At 40.2% G+C, this 17287-nt stretch overlaps 2 protein-coding genes across 3 annotated transcripts in view; one reads left to right on the forward strand and one right to left on the reverse strand.

The window, feature by feature from the left end:
* cep112 (centrosomal protein 112) overlaps positions 1–2688 on the reverse strand; it is a 107728-nt gene extending 105040 nt beyond the window's left edge. Inside the window, exons 1-4 of the mRNA XM_069702747.1 lie at positions 2644–2688; positions 1472–1577; positions 1109–1299; positions 658–821 (exon numbers count right to left, since the gene is read on the reverse strand). Of these exons, the coding sequence (XP_069558848.1) occupies positions 658–821; positions 1109–1299; positions 1472–1571 (455 nt within the window). The 5' untranslated portion in view covers positions 1572–1577; positions 2644–2688. The remainder of the gene's footprint in view (positions 1–657; positions 822–1108; positions 1300–1471; positions 1578–2643) is intronic.
* A 1078-nt stretch (positions 2689–3766) lies between these two features.
* Positions 3767–17287, forward strand: part of prkcab (protein kinase C, alpha, b) — a 104244-nt gene continuing 90723 nt past the window's right edge. For both annotated transcript variants that reach the window (XM_069702749.1, XM_069702750.1), the window contains exons 1-2: positions 3767–4071; positions 4390–4421. In XM_069702749.1, coding sequence (XP_069558850.1) covers positions 3905–4071; positions 4390–4421 — 199 coding nt within the window. In that variant the 5' untranslated portion in view covers positions 3767–3904. The remainder of the gene's footprint in view (positions 4072–4389; positions 4422–17287) is intronic.

Here is a 17287-nt window from a genome sequence, read left to right on the forward strand (position 1 = left end):
TTGATAACTTCCATGGGTTAGACCCATTTTGATTTTTCTGCGATACACAAATGAAATGAAATGACCATGAACACATGCATACTGACCGGGAAGTTCATTTTGCAGTTCAATTTGAGGGACGCGCGATACTGGAATTTTGCCGATATCCTAAATGCCAAGACTTTTGAACTCATTTGGCCAATTGCCGATCTTATACCAACATGTATCCACATATATTTTTTTTCCCACAAATTGCAGGGAACATTAAGTCTCTAGTGTAGTAGAATTACCATCATGAGGCTTACTGTTATTGTAATGACCGACATCAACAAGCTGAGACGGTCACTGCTTTGAGCAAAACTGCAATCCATTTCAGACTCTTTGAAGAAGCCTCCACCTTGCAGACATATTGTTGCACCCTCTTTCACCCATGACACAATAGACGTAGTGACGTCAAGCGTTTAGTCAGGCATCGAGCATTCAGGCCTAACTAACGTGTCCTTTAATCGGCCTGTCACATAAGAAGAATTTTCATTTCATGCGGATTTCAATATTAGTGTGCATGTCTATTCATTTTCCCCAAAAATATTATAATACAGTAACTAATCATACATATATGTATGTATAAAGCCTGATAATGAATTGTCATGATATTTTCATGATATGGCTTCAAAGTACCTGTGATGAGCTGCAATAGGTTTAGAACTGGGTCTTTCTTGAAGGTGATCCATAGCCAGGCTGTCATCAGTCCAGCCCCCCAGCTCTCCTGTCACCCAGTCAGGCAGACCTCTATTGCTGTGCTCCGCAGACTGACCACTCAGCGGATCGTCATAGTAGATGGACTTGAAATTAAAAATACATTAAAATTCAGGACATGAAGATTCGGCTAGTAAGTTATTTGCAAGTTGTCCGTTTATGCAATCCACTGCAATGATACACATTGAGTTGCAACTGGATTAAATATGCAATTTACTGCCTTTGGGTATGATAAGTAAACTTGAATATGAAAGCATTTGATAACATCATTATTACACAAATGAAGGCACAAATACAGCTTGGTCAGTTGTCAATGCAGCAGTATTTAGGATTTGTTGAAGCGATAAGTCTTATATACATTCTGTGGTGTTACCATGTATGTAGGGAGTGTCTTGAGGATTCCAGGTTCTGGTTTGCTGGTGAAAGGCTGCTCCAGGACCCCTCTTTTGAGCATGTGAAGGAGCACACGGGCATAAACGTTGCGGTTCTTACAGCCCATCAGACCTGAACCACATGTGGCTGGGTCGCATAGCTTCTTTATCCATATGGCACAGCGCTGGCGCTCTGAGAACGTTAGGAGAAAGAGGGACGGGTGCTTCGAGAGCTTTTTAAATGGATCACGTCAGTTTGATTTGCGTGGTACGTGCTACTGAAACAGCACAAAACAAATCCTGCAGTTTAGTTAGCCACATAAGTTATGTTCAAACTATGTTGTGTGAATGAAAGGAAATCTCACCTGTCTTGTTGGGGTGCTTAAGAACATACGGTTTCATGTCGAGCAGAAAATGGTCAAATTCAGCATCCAGCCTGTCCCATGAGTCCTCATGTTTGCTCATGGTGACCTGAGATGACGAATAAATTAACATAATAAGTTAGGTTTACTACTCTATTGACAAGCACCACCTACATTAACCAGTTAAATAGAAGTAACCGAAATGAACTAATAACATTTATTTTAGAGAGAAACACTGTACTTTCTACTCCACTATATTTATCCGACCAGCTTTACTTTATTCTGAGATGAAGATTTGACACAATGGATAATATAACAAACTTTTAAAGACAACACATCGTTAAGGATGAAACGAGTAGTTTCCAGTGGTTTCTGTCATCTTGCAGAAGCCAGCGTGTAGTCAGGGTCACATTTCAAATAGTGATTTGTTTCTCTAAACTCCTCACATGGTTTCATTTCGATAAATATTTAAACGGTGCAATATCTCCAAAAAAAAAAAAAAAAAAAATCAAAGATGGGGAAAAAAAAAAAGTCTGAAAACTGAAAGTTTGGGTGGATTTTAACTATGTTTTTTGTTTGTTGTTGTTGTTCTTTCCTCTCCCTGTAATCATCGTCCAGTCCTCAGATATAATACTGGATAGAAATGAGTCCAAACGAGCTCCACCTGCTGCAGCTACCACAACAGCGCGGTGTTTACACACCGATGCCTCAGCATCAATAATCTAATGATGTCATACATAATGACACATCAGTTAAAGGTACTTAAATACTTGAGACGGACTTTTAGAGTACATTTACATTTCTGCATTGGTGCTTTTTACGTAAATGATCTGAAGACTTCGTGATTACAGCTGATCAATTCGCTCAACGCTTTACCACCGGGTGGATACGGTTGTATGAAACAGGCCGGCGTTGTTCACGTGATGTCAGCATGACAACATTATAGCTGTAACTCGTAGCGTGAACAGACTAGCTTGCTACCAGCTACTTGGGAACGACTACTACAGCGCTAACGGTAGCCGAGCTAGAGCTAATCAGTCTCGCTAACGCCCGCGGTCTTTTTAAAAAAAATTGTTTTTATTGTTTCTCCCAGGCTTTCACGAACAGACCAAACACAGGTCACATATTCTTTTGTGAAAATGTCAAATGTGGACTTAAAAAAAAAAGCGACTCACCGTGAGCACTGATTTCGCCGCTCAACACGGTTCAAAAACTTCAGCGTTCTCGTGCTACGCCACATCCGTTTCCGTGGAGACGCAGCGTCTCCCCGTTGCCATAGAAACTGGGCTTTTTTTATTTATTTTTTTATTTTTTTTAAATTTTTCATCACTCGGTTGATTTGGTTGTGCCCATCTTTACCTCGGAGTTTGTTTTAAGGCACAATTAATTAAACTCGTACACTGTTTTTGCGTGTAACACGTATTGCCTCTAAATCATTGTATTCTTATAAACGTTTTTTTTTAATTATTTTTTTAAAGTTGTTTAAACTAGTTGTTTAAATAAATCCCAGAAACTTGAAGCTAAACTGCATAGCAAAATCTGCTATGCAGTTTAAGTCCACACGATGGCGCCCAAGGCCTACAGTTTGAGAGACAGTCGGCCACTAACGACGGGACATGTCGCCTTCAAGTGCTACGCGTATGTTTTTCTTCTTGAATGCTTAATCACGTGTAACGTCAACATGTGCACTGCAGTGACATTACAATTGAGTGGCAAATAATTACTCTATTCTGCACTGACATTTTGAATTACATTTCATGTCGCCAACCAACAAAGCACTGTCTCTAAATCAAAATTCTGCAGTTAAACCTACATAAGCAGATACAACATCATAACAAAGATCCTCAAACTGATTATACTATAATGTCACTGGTATGGGTGTATTTCCAAGAGGATGAAATTAGTGGTTATTGGTTACTTGCAAATGATATTTACAGAAAATGGAATTGTCAGGCCATTATAATCCCTTTTCACGATTCACTTTTTTGTATCATGTGGACCTGAGCATGCTGTGTGAGTAATGAATATTTATAGGTTATTACTCATTCTGATGTTAGTGCCCAAATGACTTGTCGCTTTACAGCATTAAAAAGTTTATATAGAGAACCTTAGTGGACTTTTTTTTTTTTTTTTCTCCATGTACACCGGTAGGCTACCACAAACCCCTTTTGATAAAACCGATGAGGTTAATTGTGCACGGAAATTGAAGGGAAGGATTCCCACAGTACTTAAATGCAGCCTTATCTGACGTCACATTGAATGAAAAAGAAGCGCTCAGCTGTGGTCCAGGCAGAAGGGAGGCGTGCGGTCTGTCAAGAGCCCACTACCATTTGTCAAGCGCTGGGAAGAGACGAGAATCTCGCAGAAATCGGACGGAACAATACAAAGTTGTGGCTGTGTAGTTTTTTTTTTTTTTTTAATTTTATTTTTCCCATTATGGCTGACCATCTTTTACATTATAATGACTCAGCTGGGGTTGGGAACAGATTCGCCCGCAAAGGTGCTTTGCGGCAGAAAAATGTGCATGAAGTGAAAAACCACAAATTTACTGCGAGGTTTTTTAAGCAGCCGACGTTCTGCAGCCATTGTAAAGACTTCATATGGTAAGTTGCACTTATGCACACTTTCTTTTTTCAACTAGCAGGCGGCTTTAAGTTATTTTAATTGCAAAATTATTTTTCACGGCAATTTCCCATGTCTCTATGGTTCATTGTTTACGTTGAAAGTCCACATGGGATTGGGTATACAGACAGTCCCCCAAATTGAGTTTAAATCATTTCCAAACCTTTAACAAGCTTCCGAGCTCAGGTTTAGAACAAATACTCAGTTGAACCTTCAAACTTTAAATTGGTGACACTAGCCAGTTTCAAGATGTTGATATTCTAACACTAACCTAGTTTGTAACGCTTGTTTTCTTGCAGGGGATTTGGGAAACAAGGATTTCAATGCCAAGGTAAGCCCCCTGTTTGTATGCATGTACTGCTGCATTTTTAGCAGAGCTGGAGGCATACACACCTAACCGTTTAACCCAAAGGGACAAGTCTAGCCTAATACATGCCCTTCAGCATTTAAAGCTCCAAGCCTTCATACTGAAAGCTGTGCAATGGTTGAGTTGTATTGCCACATTCACACTGGCCAGCTACACCAAGGCATTTTTGATTAAGTGACTTGATGAGGCTTAACAATATGGATAAAAGCCAGCACAGCAAAAAGTTTGAGTTTTAAAATGGTTTTATTCATCATCTGGAGAACACAGCAGTCTGAAAACAAGAAAGCAGAATTTAATATTGGCAGGGCAAGTGCTTTGAGGTGTTAAAGTAATTTGAAATATTATAGTCTGGATTTCTTCATCACAAGCATTTAGAGTGTCAAGTTGAAAGTATTAAACATACCTTCAGGTGTTCTTTACACCTCTGATGCTGTTGGTTAGTTTTGTGCAGGTCCTACAGGTATGGCGAGTAACTGGTTTTGGAATGGGGGTACCTTGCTCTCTGGTAGCCATTTCTGGTCTTGACAATGTAGCTTGAAGGAGGTGGGTGACGAGGTGGACCAGGAAGGATCATTGGGCTGACTTTCTGGGGAGGATAACCAACTTTCTGGGGGGGAACAGCCAGCTTTCCCGACCGTCTGGGGATACCTGACCACTGGGTTTTGTGGCCACTGGTCCATTAGTTTAAAGTTAAGGTTCTCACCTCCAAAGACTCTAGAAGAAAAAGGCATTCCCTTCCAAGATGGATAGAACAGGTTAACTTTTGGAAATGAGGGTTCTTCTTGTGTGGAGGGATATCCAGTTGAAGATCCTTGGCTCACATAATTAGCATGGCTGTACCCTTTTGCAGTATTAGAGATAGCATCATCACTGAGGCTCAGTTTTCTTAGAGGGATATTGGAAGACTTCCTCAAAGACAAGATGGGGACAGTTACTTGTGACACCGCTGTCTGCACTGGAGCCAGTGTTAAAGCCCTGGTATGGGGAACCATAACCTGAGTCAGCCACCCCATAACCACTGCCAGCTGGTACTTGGGCTGGCTCGTAGTTTGCAGTTTGACTTGCATAATGAGCGGTGTCACTCGTTCTTGGCAAGACAGGCATACTGCTTGTATAAACACCACTAAGTGTTGAAGTTGGGTAGCAACTGGCTCGGGTTTCGCTGGTTCACCTTGCTGGTAAATGGGGCTTATAGGAAATACGAGTGATTTGCCAAACCTTTTTTCCTCCCAATCTCTTGAATTGCCATTAACAGGTTTCTCAACCTCAGGAGCACTTGGTCTGTTGGGTAGGCCTCGTTGAGGCTGGACCAAATTTAGCAAATTTTGTGACCCTGAAGGTTTGTAGTAGCTTGTGTACACAAAGCCATTTGAGTGGTTAAAGGTTGGAGAGGTCAAAACTTCCTCATCAGCCACTCTGCTATTATCCAATTGATTATCATTCACTAGGGTATTTGAAGCCTCATTAAATCAATATCCATACCCTGTAAAACAAACAAACAGGATAAAATCAACAATAGATAGTGTGAAGCCAAATGTGGTAATTGAGAGAAAAGACATTACCTCGTTGAGCTGGCACACCAACATTGCAATCAAACAGCAAAGAAATCCAGGAAACCCTGTAAAAGAGGCAGACAAAAATCATCATTAAAACCTCTGTTAAAGTTAACTGAAACAATAAAGTGCTAAGAAACATACCACAAAAGGAGTCCAAAAGCCATGGCTGTTAGCTGAGAAGCAGCACCCTATACTCCCCAGTAGCTATGGCTTGAGACAAGCAGATTAGATCTGGATTTGAGCATCACCTCTGTCCTGTATCAACATCCATCTGTGCCTCTTTTCTATCAGGTCCCCACTTCCCCAGTAATTAACAAAGACCTCTATCAGCAGCTACTCAGAGGAATTAGTGGTCAAATTGTTAACAGGCGTGGCAGCTGGTTAACACCACCCACTGATTCAGTGCGAGTCAACCTTGTAAACATGCCCAGTGAGTTTATACTGAACTATTTTCTGATATTTGTAGAAACAACTGTTTTTAATTTGATAGAATTTTGCACATATGGAGTGAGGGTGCAACATAGTTCCTGAAATCTACACCCTGTGGCCACTGCCTTAGTCAGTGTTAGATTTCTCTCTAGACATCTGATGGTGTGGAAATGAAAAGGGTGAGGAGAGGGAGACAAGGAGGAGTACAGCAGGAAGCTAGGGATTACTGGGGTCAAATAAAGGTGAAATCGTCAGAAAAACTTTTGCACTAAAAGGAAATGTGTAATGTAAAAGAACTGTATGGAGATTAGTAATTAAATGTCCTGTAATATGTATAATGCCTACTTCACATATGTTTTGTTCTCAATCTGGGAGCTGTGAATTCACGTGTCCATCCCCCGGTCATTGCTGACCAGCCCCTGAATTCCTACTTTTGTACAGTGGGAGGAAATGGTGAAGCGTTGTCAATCTTTAAATGCATGTTATGATCAGGTGGGCCCAGACTGCTGTGCATTTAGAGCGAGGCAATCTCTCATTTGTGAAATCATTTAACTGCAGTACACTACACCTAATCAAAATGTCATAAGAGAGGCAACCATTTGTGGGTTGCACCGGATGGCTCAATCCATAACAGTGATTACGGTTCCATCTTATGCAGGTTACATAATGCAAGTGGTGGAAAAGGTTGTGAACTGGCTTGTTTATATTGGGAGACATAATGAGTGGAAAAAGATTGGATGGAAGGCCAACTGCAGCATTGTGATAATAAACTCAAGGTGTGACAAACAATTTAAGGGCAATGTGCCCACCGTGAATCTATTTTCCACCTGCATACTGCTCTTGTAGTGGTATTTTTGCACCAAAGTTACTGACACCCGAGTCCTCTCATGCCAGCAAGTGTCATTCAGCAGAGTCGTGTCATGGAGTGATGCTGCAGTGAGAAGATCTATGACTTTAATTAACTGCCAGCCCAGACAATGTCCTACAACCGTATGGCCACGTGTGCCTTTTATATGCTTTAACCACAGCTTTGACTCCAAATTTAAGAAGTCACATAACTTCTTCTTTGAGGTTATACATGTTGTGAATGTCCGTGTGTTTGCATGCATGTACAGAAATGATTACACTGCACAGAGATTACATTAATGTTGTCCCTAAATGACAGTGTATTTCATTTCTCAAAGCGACCCAAAAAAGGTGCAGTTAGAGTTTGCGTGCAGGGACTGAGCTGTCTACTTGCAGCGCTGTTTGTCAGTGGCGTGCAAATGCATCCTGGAAGTGGCCTGACAGATGCATGTTCTTGGGTGTAGACAGACCTTGTTCTTGTAGAGTGCGCATGAGGGATGCTTTGCTTTTTTGAGAACCACACAGTGAGATAATCCCCGGAGGGCTCAGTGTGTATTCTCCGCTCTCATTCCTTCAACGGATGGATGCATGATTGCTTTTGTAATTGTTGACAAACACCAAGGAACAATACGGAGACATGGGACGTGGTTGTTAAGGACCCTAAGACGGACAGTTCAGAGAGATTTTTGTTCAAATATTTATTACTGAGGCGCCAAATCAAGGCATATATTTCCTTCTGTAAAATTGGGAAATGGACAGAACTAAAGAACTAACCCTTTCTGAAACTGCTTCTCTGTGGCAGGAATGTCAAGTCAAATACTTGTTTCTCTGATATCATTGTATTTATGCAGCTAAAGGTGACAGTGTTACACGTGTGAGGCCTATCGCACCATCAGAACATTTGGCTTTTAAGAGTTACTAGACCGGATGAATCTTCATCCTTATCCATGTCCAAGCATGGCTGATATCAGTTTATGGTTTCTTAGGCGTGGGCAGATTAAAGACTGCGCAGAGTTTCCTGCTGTGAATTGAAAAGCCAGATAGCAGCATTCTTTTTTTTTAAATTTATTCTCCTATGATTGCCCATCTTTACCAACTGCACAGTGGCAAAGAGTGGCAAATCTTTCTTATTGAAGCGATGTGTGTGGGTATGGGACCAAACCCCTCCCAGTGCCGCTCTACCTTTTTTTTTTTAATTGTTAAATGTAAACAAGGCTGTTGGGGTCTTATTGGTTCCGGATGTAGGATACATTTTACAGAATGCAGGTGAATGAATGACTGCAAACAAAATTAGACGCAACGCCTTTGTGTTCACTTGTGTTTCTTTGAATAATCATTCATCATTCACCGACTTTATTTCCGATCACCATAGGAACTCAACAAGGTGTGACTCACCTCTGTATGAATATAAAATCATGTTATGTTCACTTGAAAATTCCCTGCACAGTACGTTGGTGAGTGCACTCAATACATTTACGAAAAGTGTTCGGCTCTTTCATTGGCTGTGACGTGATCTGCTGTGGGGAATCAATAGCAGTGATGCTGTCATATGGACATTCTGGGATACATGTTGTACACCAATAACATTACACACTCACCTTGGACGTCACGTCCGCTCATCTCTCTCTTTCTCTCTCTCTCTCTCTCTCTCTCTCTCTCTCTTGCTGTGCTCGCATTTGTTTATTTCTTTTGCTGCTATTTTTAGTCACTTTCATTGTGACTTTAAAAAAAAAAAAATTGTGACTCAAATTTATTGTGTCAACAAATCAAAAACACCTGTAGCAAATGGCATGAAATGGGTCTATTGTGTAGACTTAAACCACTCCGATATATATTCTCTATACATTTGCACTGTTGAATATAGTAAGGTTTAAAAATCAAATGTCATTCCTTCTAACCACAAATTTACTGTAAAATTAATTTGATTTGATATCTTTCTTTATTGGACACCTGCTCAACCTTATGAAATGTATTAATAGCAGGAATTTGATTTGCTGGCTGACAGTATGCTGATGCATGCAGCATGTTTTTATGTTACCTAATTTCAACAACACTGTGTAGACTGTTCCCTGCTTTGGGATGTGTCCCCTGCTAAGCCTGAATCCAACAGAAACTCATTATGGAGAAAACATTATTTGTATCCACAGAACAGCTGAATTTGTGCTTTAGGATATCACATAATATACATGGTCTTTAACCCAAATAATATATATATATATTTTTTGCATTATGGGAACTCATTAGACCAACTGTGGACTAGAACAGTTTCAGTACTGTGAGTGTCCTTGTTGGAATCAAATAAATAGGAGGCTGTTATGCTGCTTTTACACAAAGGTCTGGGTGTTAAACAGGGTGGCCCCTCTCTGAACTTTTCCAACGTCCGATCATCTCATTAAATCCAGTGCTGTGAGAGCGAGTAAGTGAGTAAGTGTTGGGTCATTTTCCACCATGGTGGACGCTCTGCTCTCCCCCTTCCCTTTCCTCCCCCGCCACCACAACCTTTGAAGTTGAGTGTCTGTGAAAATGACTGTGCCATCTGGAGAGTTGAGAACCCATCGCTGGAAGGAGAGCGCCACGTCTGGACACAAGACAGGCGCGAGATGGAGGGAGAGGCAGTTGAAGCAGAAGATGTAACAATGTGGAGAGGGTGGAAAGAAGCTAAAGTTGACACAAAGGTGTATGCACAAGTGCGAGACTAAATAAACAGAGGAGGAATTGCTATTGCATGGGTGGAAGTGTGAGAGTGAAGAGACGATAAAGTCAAAGAGGCCTTTTACACATTTTGGCTTCTTGCTGCAGAGATAGCGAAGATAAAACAAACAAGTGTGACTACTCATCAGATGAAAGAGAGCAGAGTGAAAACAGTGGTGGATATTATGTCTACATGGTAATTGACTATCGCCAAGTAACATCTGAGTAGTAATATCTCAGATTGTCTGGTGTGCAGAAGTTGGTAAATAATTTGGATCCAATTGACTTAAACCTGCTAGAACTGATATTGTGGCCACTTGGAGGCAGACGTGAGCAAAACTTGGATATATCCTCACCTTTTAAATTCCTATGACGAACTTGTTAGCAAAAGCATCTACAGAGCTGAACAAGCTACCCACAACTCCTTTATCTGTGTTGTTAGACGAGGAGGAGGAAAACTAACAAAGGAAATTTAAATAACAACAACATCAACGACACAAATCCCAATTAAATGACATCTCCATAACTGCAACTGGCCTGTTTTTTGTTGTGTTTAAAATATATTTGCATATAACGGCAGCCAATTTGCCTACTCTCATTTCCAACCCAGCGACTGTTTGCTTCTGATCAAGTGATAATAATTAAATCTGTATCACGTGCGCAGATGACGGTGTAGGTTGCTCCACCGCTCAGTGGGACATTTGTTACCCCTGTGGGCGACATCACGTACGTGTCAGTTAGCATGACGAGGGCTGATATGCCTCCGACGAGACCGTCACTGAGCCCCCTAATGGCAGTGTAGGTGCAGAGCCAATCACTTCCCCTGCTCAGAATGGAGCAATGGAGCTCATTAACCAATCAAGGAGCAGAAGTGTGGGGGTGTTGGAACATGGGAGTGAGAGCTAAGCAGCTCGTGATGGGGAGCCCCAAACAATAAACATCTTACAAAATAGCAGGATGAGACACAGCGCTGCTGCTCTCAAGTGACGCTGTTGAGATCTGAAGGGTCCTCCTGCCCCTCTCTGCTTGGCATGTAATGATGGCTTGGATGTGTTAATTCATTAAATCTTGCTCTGGTTGTTGTACAAAAAGATCTAGGGCTTTTTATTTTACTCGGATGTCTTTTTTTGTCTGTCAAAGTTATTAATTTCCTGCTCAGCGGTCTGTGGGTGTTCTTTCTGCTGTGCTTGACAATTTGCTCTGCCACAGTTGTAGGAAATAACACGAGGTAGAGAACGCATTCATTCAAAAGTGTAGGTCAATGTGGATATTTTTTTTTTCCCATTCGCTCATGAATGCCAAAAAATGAAGCTTGTCCATGGTATGATTTACCCTCTTAGTATTGAAAAAGTCTTCAGAGGAAGAAAAGAAACACTAAAAAACAGAAGTCACCGTGAACACCATTGATACTTGGTATCATACCTGGTAACTAGATAGATAGGAAGATTAGGTAGGTAGATTTTACAGCCAGCATAATATAGATCACCTGGAAGACTTTCCCTTCATACATCTGATGATATCACTTCAAACCTTATTTCGGATATCCTTCCAAATTTATTGAGCACAGCACTGAAGAAGTAGCTGCTTGGGACTAATTAAAATGGCTGAATGTGGAGAAATCACTGAAACATTCTTTAATATAGCAGCGATTTATTTTTTATTTTTTTTAAACCCTCTCCCTGCTCGATGGCATTAATTGCACCACGAGTGGAAGCTTAGATTGCCGGGATAATTATGTGTAATTCGGGCTCTGCTCGTCCCAGCTTCACAATCAAAATGCCCCTTTCTGCTGTTGAATGTTGGGTCTCTCCCGCCTTCACTTTCCCCCTGTCTGTCTCCCTTTCTCTCCACTCATTGCTCGACTACTGTAGCAACAAAGTGGGCCATTTCCATTTTGTTATCATGGTAGCAGCTCTTTTGGGCAGTGTCGAAGTGTGTTTTATGTTATCAGATCGCATCATTTTTTTGGTGATTACATCCTCTTGGTCGTTGTTCAGTCTTAAGTACTTTATATTCATCTGATAGTCATCTGATTAGAGCAACGACATAGTGGAGCTTTTCGTATCAAGACCTGAGGTATTTATAGCAATTTTCCCCTACAAAAAAAGAAATTGTTTTTGTAGTTATACTTGGAGTACTTAGTCAGACTATATATACACATCTGTTATCTACAAATTGGAAATGACACATTTTCCAGTATTTACTGTAGATTTTAATAATAAGTCAGTTGTATCATTTCATTTTGAGCATTTCAGGAAATCTCAGCACTGCTTCTGTGTTCAAAGGCCACCAAGGTCCCACACTGTTGAGAATATTGTCTCCTTTTATTCTTTCCTGAATTGGTAGCTTGTCAAATTGAATTGTACAGCCTTGACAGCCCTTGCCCAAAAGGCATTTTGATCTGTGTGCCAGTTAGTGCTCCTAAATACAGAGCGACACAAGACTTTCTTCTGTGTCACCGTAAGAGGATTGCCACAGTCTGGGTGCTAGACAAAGAGCTCTCATTAAAACTCTGCAATGTAAAGAAACGATGATGAGGTGGTGAGAGGATTGGGAGTGAGAAGGAATGAATGATGATGATGATGATGATGATGATGGGAAGTGTATACTTCACAGTGCTGCCACACAAGCCAGTTTTTTTTTTTTTGGTCTTTATTTTACTTTTTTTACCAAGTTAAAAGGCAGTGATGATGCTTATAATGTGAAACGGCAGCAGTAGAAAATGTTTGGTTTACATTAAATTAGTAACTTCACTAAGGAGAATAAAAGGCTTTGTTTCTAAATGCGTACTTGTGTATTAACAAAGTTTCTGCCTGGATTGTGTTCTCATACTGGTCCACATATTAAGTATTATGGCTACGTAGCAGAAAGATAGGGACCATCAACCTTTTTTCAAACTGTGGCAGCCATGTAAGCTGGGGCTGTTGCAGAATAAACAGAAAGTGTTTATTTTTCACTATGTACCATTATACTGCTGTTGGATAGAAGCCATCAGTATGTTTATTGTGTGGGTGAAACAGAGGGCACAAAGCCATATTTTTTTTAGGTAAATTTACCAAACATTACCCGCAGATATGTTTGTGGGTGATGCATTCAAACATTATGGTTATTTCGAACAGTGTGCAATTTGAAACAACCCTGTTGAAATTCATGCACGAATTGAGGTTCACAATTTGAGACACAGCCAACAAGGCTGATCTCAATGATATAGAATTAAATCCAGAGTTTAGACCTAGTGTGGGATTGGTAGTATCATTCAAAACTGTTACATTGAAAAATAAAAAATTACAATCATAATTGATATCAAAAATATGGTATGATTTTATGAATCATCTCAGGACTATAATGTGCGATGCACAATTAAAGAACATTTGGATGTTTGGTTGTACCTTCTGGTTAAAAGTGATGATGTCACTGAGTTTATATTTCCTACCTTAGTTGTATAAAAAAAATCCACTGCTTGAAAAAGGAACATTTAAATCAGGGGAAAAAAAAAAAAAAAAAAAAAATCACATTTTTTTATAAAGTCTATTTCTTTTCACAATTGTTTACTTTTTAGAATACACTCACTATCATATGTGCTGACATTTTTCATTCAGAAATGTATTTATTTATATAATTTGCTTCCTGAATACTGCCTCTTTTTTCACACACAGATTTGTGTTTATGCAATAACTGGCCACCAGAAATCCTCTCAGGCGTCCCTCACACTGTGATTCCTCGCAAAATAGTTTAGATGTACAGAGTAAATCTCTTTCCCTTATCACCAATAGCTACTGTAAACAACTTGCCAGATATTACAGCACGTTGTGCCGAGGTTACCATGGTGACAGTGCTTGGCTCTGCCTGTGATGTGCCAAATATCTGCCAACTAGTATACCCCAGGCAATAGCCTCCCTTTAAAACCCCGAAAACACACATCGCTTATTCCATGTAATCCTTAAATGATGATTCAACATGGGAGCCTGGCATCACTTCCTCAGCTGCCATTTACATAAATAAAAAGGAGCCCTCAATATCCGTTACAGTGTATTTGTTAAACTGTCTGACTGGGTCGTTTGTGATCTTATAAATCAAGATATGAATGAAGCTTTGAAATCCCAGACCAGCAACACTTGGGGATCGAACACTAGAACACAAAAACAGGGAGGACACCATTTCATATCCAAATCACGACACAATCTTGCAGCAGTGACCGCCACGAGTGCAATATTCTCATTTTAACAGACTGTCTCAGCAGATTAAGTCACAATGTTTTGCTTGCATAACATAATGTCATCTGGTGACATTAAAAAGGGGGCTTTTTGGAGGCTTGGCAGCATTACTCAGTTGAGAGTGGGTAGTTAATTGTCAGGGAGATGCCTGTGTGTTTTTGCTGAGACACAATGCAATGTAATGAGATGACACATGCTGTTCCCTTATAATCTCTGTTGTAACAAACAAAGGCAAAAGAGCAGTCAGAGGCCTCGGAGGGAGAAATCTTAGAGGAGAGAGAACGACAAAGACACTCTAGTCGAAGGATCTGTGTGATTTTTGTCCTCAAAAAGATAGTGTGTGGCTGTCTTTGTCTGTGCTGTGTACGTAAACAACAAGTCAGAGTGGCAGGAGCAGTCGCAGCACTGTGATTTAATCGTTGTGGTTTCCAAAAATGGCACCAAGAGGAGAGACAGAAGAGATATCTGACAAGATGCAATAAACGGCTGGCTCTGAGTGTTGCCACAAATATTCTAATATGCCTTCTACCACACTTTTTGAGCATCCATTACACTTCCCAGTATGGTGTCAGTACGTCTTTTACTATGTGTATATTTTTATTATTTCATAGATTGGTTTGTATTCATGTCTAAGAGTTGTATCAATCTGCCTTTGGAGTCATTTTGGTTTATTTGACCCATATACTGACTGAGACAGTGTGTCCACCGAGCCAGAGTAGTCTGTATTTTATCCCAGTATGGTTTTATAGGGTGGAAGATGGCAGCATGTTGAACCCTCTATCATCCATAATAGATGTTGCACCGCTGATTTATATAAAGGACACTATCAGCATATAACTGAAGACCTACATTCCATTGCCAGACATTTAACCCCATCATTATCCGTACGTCTTATCTAACCTTCTCTTACCATGACAACGTTTAATAATCTCACTTAGTTTTAAACTCCGAGTGAAGGGATCAGTACAGCAAGTGTGTATTAGTGTGATGTGTGCAACACTCTGCTATCTCTTTTGGACGGAGAGACTGTCCCTAGGGGAGACGGGGTCTCACCACTCCAGCTGTGCTTAATGAATTCTGGGGTGATTACACCCACAGCTATTTTGGGAATGGTTGAAGTCAGAGAAATCAGTCTTGACCCACATAAGTTGAGCACAATGTGCACTTAGGAGGATTTCGAGCTCGCTGGGTCTGAGTGTTACACGGCAGCCTGTCTGTGTGGGACTGGAGTATCCTCAGGTATGAGGCTTTAAGGTCCCTGGAACCCAAATTTAAAATTGGAATTTAGTTCTTATTTGGTTCTCCTCTCCAAGATCACATCAATTTTCACAATACACAAATGTGTTGTAAATCCTAGGAAAGATGGTTGTGGAATACAAATCAATAACCTTAATATAACCTCATCGTTCCCATTCTTCAATACTGAGAAAGGAAAAAACATTATTCATTGCTGTAATTTTTACATTAAATGATGGAAAGACAATATTATGATGTTTGATGAGCAAACCTCAGCAGTAGTTGACATCAGTTTTCTCCATTAATGATGTGGCACACATTATGTTTTTTTTTTGTTTTTTTTAATATCTGGCTTCTTTCTTGACTTTGAGGATTGCAAAGATCATTGAGGTTAGGTGTTAATTATTGTCATTTTTTTTTATTCTTCATGAATGGCATTGTCTATGAAACGCAGATAATTAAGTACAATCCCATTCATAATTTTCAATAGTCTGGTGATGTGTTCATGTTGCTTGTTTTAACCAGCTAACACTGCAAAGAAGATCTATAGCATAGACAATCTGCATAGTTGAGAAGCTGGAAGTAGTGACTGTGTCATTTTTGCTGATAAATTAGCAAAATAGTTGCAGAGTAATGTTCTGTCAACTATCAACTGTCATCTGTAGTATTTTTCTGTTACTGCTATTTTAGGTTACAGTGGATAAAGGTGTCAGCCAGATACTTCAACTGTAATGTAGAAGGTAAAAAAACAGACTGAGAAAATTAGGGACGATACAGGTGCAGGTAAAATGTAACTAAAAGAGATGTGCTGGAACAAAGGAGTGTGTGTGTGTGTCTAACATGGACATATGGGACTTTCCTCTACTCAGAATAATATTTCTTCTATTTCTGTGCAAGGACAACGATGCAGGGAGACAGGGCAGCAGAGAGAGTGAGGGAGAGGCAGAGGGTTAGAGAATGTGTGTGCCAGTTTTCTGAAGCGTGTGCGCCCTCTTCCTGCTCCTGCTGTGTGTGTGTGTGTGTGTGTGTGTGTGTGTGTGTGTGTGTGTGTGTGTGTGTGTGTGTGTGTGTGTGTGTGTGTGTGTGTGTGTGTGTGCGCTTGTGTTTGAGGGTCACCCAGGAAGAGACTGCAGCGCAGCTCTTAGTCATCCTCACACCTAGCTCCCTTTTTACCTGACTGTCCATCTGTCTACATATTTACTACCAGAAATGGAGTCCCTGTCGTAAACAAATTGAAATATGCACATTTTTACATACACATAATTGCACAGTAGACACGGAGCAGACAGTGTGTGGACGTATTGATGAGGATACTGTGTTGCTTTGAAAAGGCAGAAAGCACTACTGAAACTGGTTTGAAGTTTGAAGGCTCTGAACAATTTAAAGGGTGCAGAAAAAACGAAATGTTCCTGATTCTTACTCAGCTGTCTTTTCCATTTTATCCAGTGAGCTACTGCAGGAGACCTATGATTGTGCAACATGAAAAATATTAAAAACAGGTTTTGTTTCAACTTGAGAGCTACGTTTATGGGTATAAATAGTTACTGTAGCCATGAATGTACTTGATACTGAAGAAAACCGAAACACATAAGGGTTTTCATGCACCTTTCATCATGATTTCTAAGTAGTTCTATGTATATTTACGAGCAATAGACAGTAATTATTATATCTTTAGAAAGTGTGAGTAACACTGAGTCTGAAAATATGTGTAATACATTTGGAGTTTATACCTCCTGAGAATGATTTTTGACAGAAACTGCAGCAATGGGATGCTAATGGGTTTGAAGGTGGGTATAGTTACTTCAGCTAATTCTATCTCAGCAGCTAACTGTAACTAGTTGAAGTGCAGTTTGGTTTT

The sequence above is a fragment of the Brachyistius frenatus genome, unplaced genomic scaffold, assembly GCF_029030835.1.
Source record: "Brachyistius frenatus isolate BFR_SWC_R1_liver_20210118 unplaced genomic scaffold, ASM2903083v1 Contig_43, whole genome shotgun sequence".
Classification (NCBI taxonomy): Eukaryota; Metazoa; Chordata; class Actinopteri; family Embiotocidae; genus Brachyistius; species Brachyistius frenatus.